Source organism: Pteropus vampyrus, unplaced genomic scaffold (genome assembly GCF_000151845.1).
Source record: "Pteropus vampyrus isolate Shadow unplaced genomic scaffold, Pvam_2.0 Scaffold100, whole genome shotgun sequence".
Taxonomy (NCBI): domain Eukaryota; kingdom Metazoa; phylum Chordata; class Mammalia; order Chiroptera; family Pteropodidae; genus Pteropus; species Pteropus vampyrus.
Window position 1 is genome coordinate 2086491 of NW_011888881.1, and position 6138 is coordinate 2092628.

Consider the following 6138-nt stretch of genomic DNA (forward strand, 5'->3'; position numbering starts at 1 on the left):
CACCCAGCGAGTGTGAGCGGGGCGACAGCCTTCATCACAAGGGCTGCTTCCCAGGCTGAGAGTACTCAAGTGGAAGGGAAACAGACGGTCTGGCCCAGATTTGGGGGCCTGATACTCGGGGTGCCATTCCTTGGCCCCTGAGTTGACTGCACGACGTTGCCCCGTCTCGTCTGTCCCATAAGTTCCCCTACTCTGGTGGCAGGGCTGCTGGGGAGGGACCGCCAGCCCTCCCCTTCCACCAGCCTTGTTTGCGAAGGCTGAGCTTCCAGTGTCACCAGTGTGGACCTAGAGTCCAGGAGGACAGCACAGCCAGCTGAGGCCCTCCCAGACAGAGGGAAGAGTGTGCCTTGTCATTGGCCCTGTCAGGCCAGAGAGGGGACTGCCTCCCTCTGGGTCAGTCCCACAGTTGCCCATGGGATGCTCAGTGTCCCTGTGGGGGCCTTGGCCTTGGCCGCTTAGGGCGTGGACTTCCCTTCACGAGGTGAAAGCAGTAGTCTAGTCGTTAGGGTCTAAAGAGGAAGCCCAAACACTAACAGAGCTTGAAGAGTTTTGTAAGTGGTTTGTTTATCTACAGATTTATGCCTTGAGTTGCAATTTGAGAGCACGATTTTTGGCGAAGTAAGGTTACATTCCAGGTTAACTTGAAAGCACTGGGCCTTTCTAAAATTGTAGGAAAATGATGAGTTATTTTCCTCACCGTACTCTATACTTATATATGTAATTTCTGTCTCAGGTTTTTTGAGAAAAATTTTTATTACATTTTGAAAAAAATTCCTGGGCCTTTCCAGATTGTAGGAATTAAGTCATCTTTCCTGCCAGCTCCTGCCCATTTTTTGCACAGTCGAAATCAAAGTGCGTGTACATATTTCGGACTTAATGTTTCCCCGCTAACGTCCATGGGATTTCAAGAAGAGTGAACACAGCCACTGCCCTTCCTGTTGTCTCAAGATTGTCCCAGACTTCCTTTTCACAGCGTGGACCTAAGGACACCAGTTTAATGAGGACCCATGGTAGATAACGCTTTCCAGTTGGGGCCGGTGGTCTGGAGAGTGAACTGGTGACACTTCTGTGCGTTTCTTAACCCTACGAGCCCTCTGGAGGGTTGGAGCCCCTCCCCAGCGAGGTGGCGGCAGGTGATTTGCTTGCTGGTCCCCGTGGTGGTTCCAGGCGGCACGGGCCTTTCCTTCAGGGTGAAGTCAGCTGTCGAGTATTTTGGTTTGATCGTACAGTGACGTTCTGGGTAGGTCGAGGTCACGTTGTGGTGGGACAGGTACGCTGCTGCTGTAAAGATGGAGTTAGTAATATTGAAGGATGGCATTTGGGAAAGGAGTTAGTAAACCTTGGTGTCTTTGAGGTGAAAGAGCCTGAGCTTGTGGTGGCCTTGAGTAGGTCTTCGCACTGGGCTCCTCAAAGAGTGGAAAGATTAATTTTTCTTACTCTCTTCCCTTTAACTTAACTCCTCCCAGACTTTAGTATTTTCAAGGAAAGTTTAGAACCTGAGCTTTGTCATTCTGGCTCTGAAACAACGGGGCGCATTTACGTCCCCAAAATAAATAACCTGTAATAAAAACCTTTCAGATATTTTTGAAACCAAAAGTGTTCTAGTGATTGTTATCAAATGTATTCTAAGGATTTATTTTAAAAATACAGAGTGACGTAGCCTTTAGAATATTATATAAACAGCAGCCCAGAAACAAAATATAGATGCACACGTGTGTATCTTTCCTTCTGAGTCACATTTACTTGAGGCTTATCTCACCTGGAGGTCCGGTGAGCCGTGAACGTGAAGGAGGCCCACCTGACCCAGCCAAGGCACAGAGCGCCTGGGAGCCGCTGCCCACAGGGCGGTGACCCGGGGCCTCGTTAGAGTGAGCCAAGGAGCAGATAAAGTGGTCTCGGGGTTGGATGGAAGATGCCCGAATCCCAGGGAATCCATTGCTGAAAATAAACCGGAGCTGTTGCTTCGGTCTTTAAATACGTGACCTTTAAACAGGGACAGACGCATAACTGAACTCCCCAGAATTCGTCAGGCTGGACTCGGTCGCACGTTCACCGTTTCTCCCTTCCTGCCCTTCACAGACACAGTAGTGGTTGTCACTGTCATTGTCATTGTCCCGAAGGACTGTCAGAGTGACCGAGGGCCTTCCCCCTCATCGCAGTGCTGATGTTGGCGTCTTGAGGTGGTGTCAGAGAGAAAAGCTGATGTCAATGGCGGGGCAGGAACAGTTACGCAGCCACTGCCTTGGCTCGTGTTCAGACACATCTCAGAGTCAGTGGAGGTGAAGGGTGAGGCATTAGTGGAAAAACGGTACAAAGCAGTTGATTTACTCCCCCAACTAAAGGACACGTGAGTGACTCTGAGACTGTAACAGGTGTTTGCTGCTTTGTATGCGTAACCGGCTGGAGTGTCTGAATCCGTATGGGAGTTTTATGGGCAGTTCACACGACAGACGAGTCTCTCTCCTTTTTCATTCGTAATGATTTCAAAATCAGAGCTGTTTGAAGCTGGACGGAGGGATTGTTTAAGGTGACAAAAGTGTATCTTAGAGGTGGCAGACGAGTCTCGTTCACCATCTCCTGACGTCCTGTTGTGTCTTTCCTGTACAGTATAAGTGTGTCTCGGCTGTTCTGTGACTCGGTTCTACTTAAGGACACTACAGAAACTGTGACTTGTGAAATAGAAAGACCTTTGCCACACTGATCCACTCTGAATAGTCCCTGAATAAATAAGAGTCGCCGGCAATTTTAGTTTCTAATGGGCGTTGAGTTTTACTGTCTTTTCTCTTTTGAAATAAAGTACCTTTGTTTAATTTTAATTGTTTCTTTTTCAGTTCAAATCTGAACATCAATGACGTGCTAGGGAATTACTCACTGACCCTGGTTGATGCGTTGGACACTCTTGCAGTAAGTGTTCAGCCTTATCATTTTTTTTAATTAAGATATTTTGGAGTCGGTGACCCCTAGTTTCTCCCAGGGGTGACAGTTCCAAGAAGCCTGGCACTCTGTATGTTTCTAGCTTTGGCAAATGTTTGTTTTAATGACCTTACTGCCGAGAGCAAGACAAGCCTCGAAGGTGGAATGGGAGGAAATGGGATCCCCCGAAATAATGGAAAGTGTGATCGTTTGGGGGGACTTGTTTTTCTCCCAGTTTCCCACGATTTTACTCCCTAAAAGAATCAAAAGAGCATTTCATTCAAGTTTACGGTTCTCGAAAACTTTCAGAGCAGTAAAAAGATCTCAGAAGTGAAAGACAAGAAGCCAGGGTCGGTCTGTCCCCTGAAATACCATCCAGCTGCCAGCCCCCAAGCACGTGCGTGCGCCCGGGTCCAGCCCTGTGCGGGGACCCCCTTCGTGAACCCGCTTCCGCCCGTCGCTCCGTGCCCTGGGACACTGGGCTCCGCCTCGGTCCCCCCGCCAGCTCTGGGGCTTCGACGGGAGACCTTAGACCAGGTTAGCGGGAGCCGAGGAAAGCATTGAGCTCCGTGGCAGGGGCTCAGCGTCAGGCCAGGAAGTGTTCCCCGACCTCTGCTGCCATGCAGCTCCCAGGGGACTGGACCCCAGCGTAGCGTTTTAAAACCTCTCTCCTTCATCGTGCGGCAAGCCCTTACCGTTAGAAAATTCTCACTGTAGTAGTTCTTTTTAACTTTCCCTAGAAGAGCTCAGAGCGTCAGGAGCGAGCTGGGTAATGCTGGCCCAGCACCTTGCTGGTGGTAGAATTTCTAGAACTTGGGAGGAGCTTGAGAAGCCCTTCCGCATTGCACACGGCCCACGGTCTGATGGGAAGCCCATGCTTCCTTCTACCAGGTTGGAGCTGCGGAGCAGTTCAGTTTCGCAGTATCTCTTCCTGAAGTCATAGCTTCCCTGCCTTGTCAGCCACCGTCACCGATCGAAATGTGCCCGGACAAGTACGTCTGGCCAGACGAGAGCCGGCTTGTGGGAGATGACAGAGGCTGACTCAGCCCACAAGCGTTGCTCAGAACAGACTCCTGCACGGCTGCGAAAGCCCCTCTCGCCCGAGCTCTCTGCCCCATCGTCTTTTTGTCCCCTGGCCACGCTCATTGAGTGCGGGGCCTTATCTCCGTTCCTCGGCTCACTGGACACTGAAACATCGGAGTGCAAACATGTGTCCAAACACCCCTTCCTGCCAGCCAGCATTTCCGAGCAGGTTCCAGGGGAGCATCCTTGAAACTGTTGCAGGCGGGCGAGGCAGTCTGCCGCAGCAAGGGGCAGCCACAGCACACGCCAGCATTTGCCAGGCTCGAGAAGCCCCACGCTGCAGAGACCTCCCTGCCTCTTCTGTCCAGTCTAGCTTTTCTCAAGCCCGAGTGAGTGATTTCCCAGCCTGCTTATCTGTTCTGACTAAAGCGTAAATGACTGGGTGGCACTGCCAGCTGCTGGCTTCCTTTTCCGTCCTCCCGATGTGAGGTCAGATCAGCAGATATGGGTCGCTGGTGAACATCTGCACATCTGCGAGGAAACAGACGTCTCTGTGGTTTTCATTGTACGATATCCGGCCTGTGCTTGTTCGCACTTCAGACGTATTTTTTAGGCATCGCTTCTATGGAGGTTTCTTTTAGTAACATTTTAAACAGGCTCTCGCAGATGTGCTGCAGAAACTCTCGGAAGATAGCAATCTCCTGGCCTGAGATGCAGCTTGCAGCGTTATTGTGTAATCTTTTAAAAAGAAAGAGCTGAAAGCCAGAAAAGAGACATCTGTCTGTATCTGCTCTGCGTTACAGGAAATAGGGATGCGGGGGGGGAAACGCACCAGACCAATAAATGCTAGGAAATGATACGCACTTGAGCGGAGGAGTATCTGAATGACATTGTTTGTTTGTCCTTGTTTTGTGTGTGTGTGTGTGTGGGTGTGTGTTTGCACACGCGCGTGCATGCGCCCTCATGATGTCATAGTCCCAGGTTTGTCATACAGTTTTGAAGACCACGAAAGCATTTCCATTCGGGTTAATCCAAAGTAGGAATCATAGTTCTAATCACTTTTTAAAAAGGACAAAGCTGATTGTTATGTTTTATTTGTTTTGAATGTCACTGGTTTTATGAACTATGCTCCAAAAGGTAATACCTCTGTTTTGCAAAGTGTTTAGACAGACGTCCGGGTAACAAGCAACAAGTCATTTTCTAGATGTTTGGGGCTCCTGGGAGCCAAGCACCCAAGCTATCAGTTTATCTGAGGAGCAGAGGGAAAGTACCATTTCTGTTTCTTCCGTTTCTGGATTTGTTTTCACTCATCTCAGGAGTTTCCGGAGCTCCAGCTAGGACGAGGGGGATGAACGAGTTGACGAGGGGTCATTTTCACAGTTTTGCCATTTGGAGATTCAAGTCTTGAGTCGGAGGACGTGGTTTGCCATCTGTCCTGGAACGTACTCTGAGAGAGAACCAGGCCATTCTACCCTTTGTGCTTCTGCTCCCGCGGGAGGCAAAAGCACGTGCAGACACTCAGGCGACGCGGCCCAGGCCCCGCCACCTCATGGCTTCCGTTCTGCTTCAAGCCGTCGTAACGGTTCGTGTTCCTCTTTTTAAAGATAATGGGAAATTCCTCCGAGTTCCAGAAAGCAGTCAAGTTAGTGATCAACACGGTTTCATTTGACAAAGATTCCACCGTCCAAGTCTTTGAAGCCACGATAAGGTAAATCGTGCATAAAATGGATGGAGGTCTCCTCTGTGTGAGGGTCTCCTGGCCTTGGGCTCATAGGGAGGGTCCGTGTAGACCTGGTGGCCATTCCTCTTCATTCGTGGATTTATCCAAACTGGAACAGCTGCCGTGTCAGAGTAATTACATTTTGGACTGAGCAGAAAGACACACTTACACTTTGACAAGTGTAAAGGTGTCCCTTTAATGCAGATTTTCACTGTTTTACTCCATTTCTGGTCTCATTTCCTTCCTTCGCTGTGTCCTCGGGGAACCCCTACGAGTTTCTGAAGGGAATGGAAGTCCCCACCTCTGCCACCCACAGGGCCACCCACGCCGGCTGGGGCTTTTCCTCGTGTGTGTCTGCCTAGCATGTCAGGCTCCTGTCCCTTCCCCAGTTTAATGCGTTGCCTTTTTTGCTTGATACATTGTGACCATTTTCCTTATTTAAACTTTTTGAAAATTGTATTAGTGCATAACCTTCCAGAGGT

General features: G+C 49.8%; 1 protein-coding gene across 1 annotated transcript in view; it reads left to right on the forward strand.

Moving 5' to 3' along the window:
* Nucleotides 1-1163: 1163 nt before the first annotated feature.
* Nucleotides 1164-6138, forward strand: part of EDEM1 (ER degradation enhancing alpha-mannosidase like protein 1) — a 19832-nt gene continuing 14857 nt past the window's right edge. The window contains 3 exon segments of the mRNA XM_011364639.2: nt 1164-2279; nt 2832-2904; nt 5541-5704. Of these exon segments, the coding sequence (XP_011362941.2) occupies nt 2203-2279; nt 2832-2904; nt 5541-5704 (314 nt within the window). The 5' untranslated portion in view covers nt 1164-2202.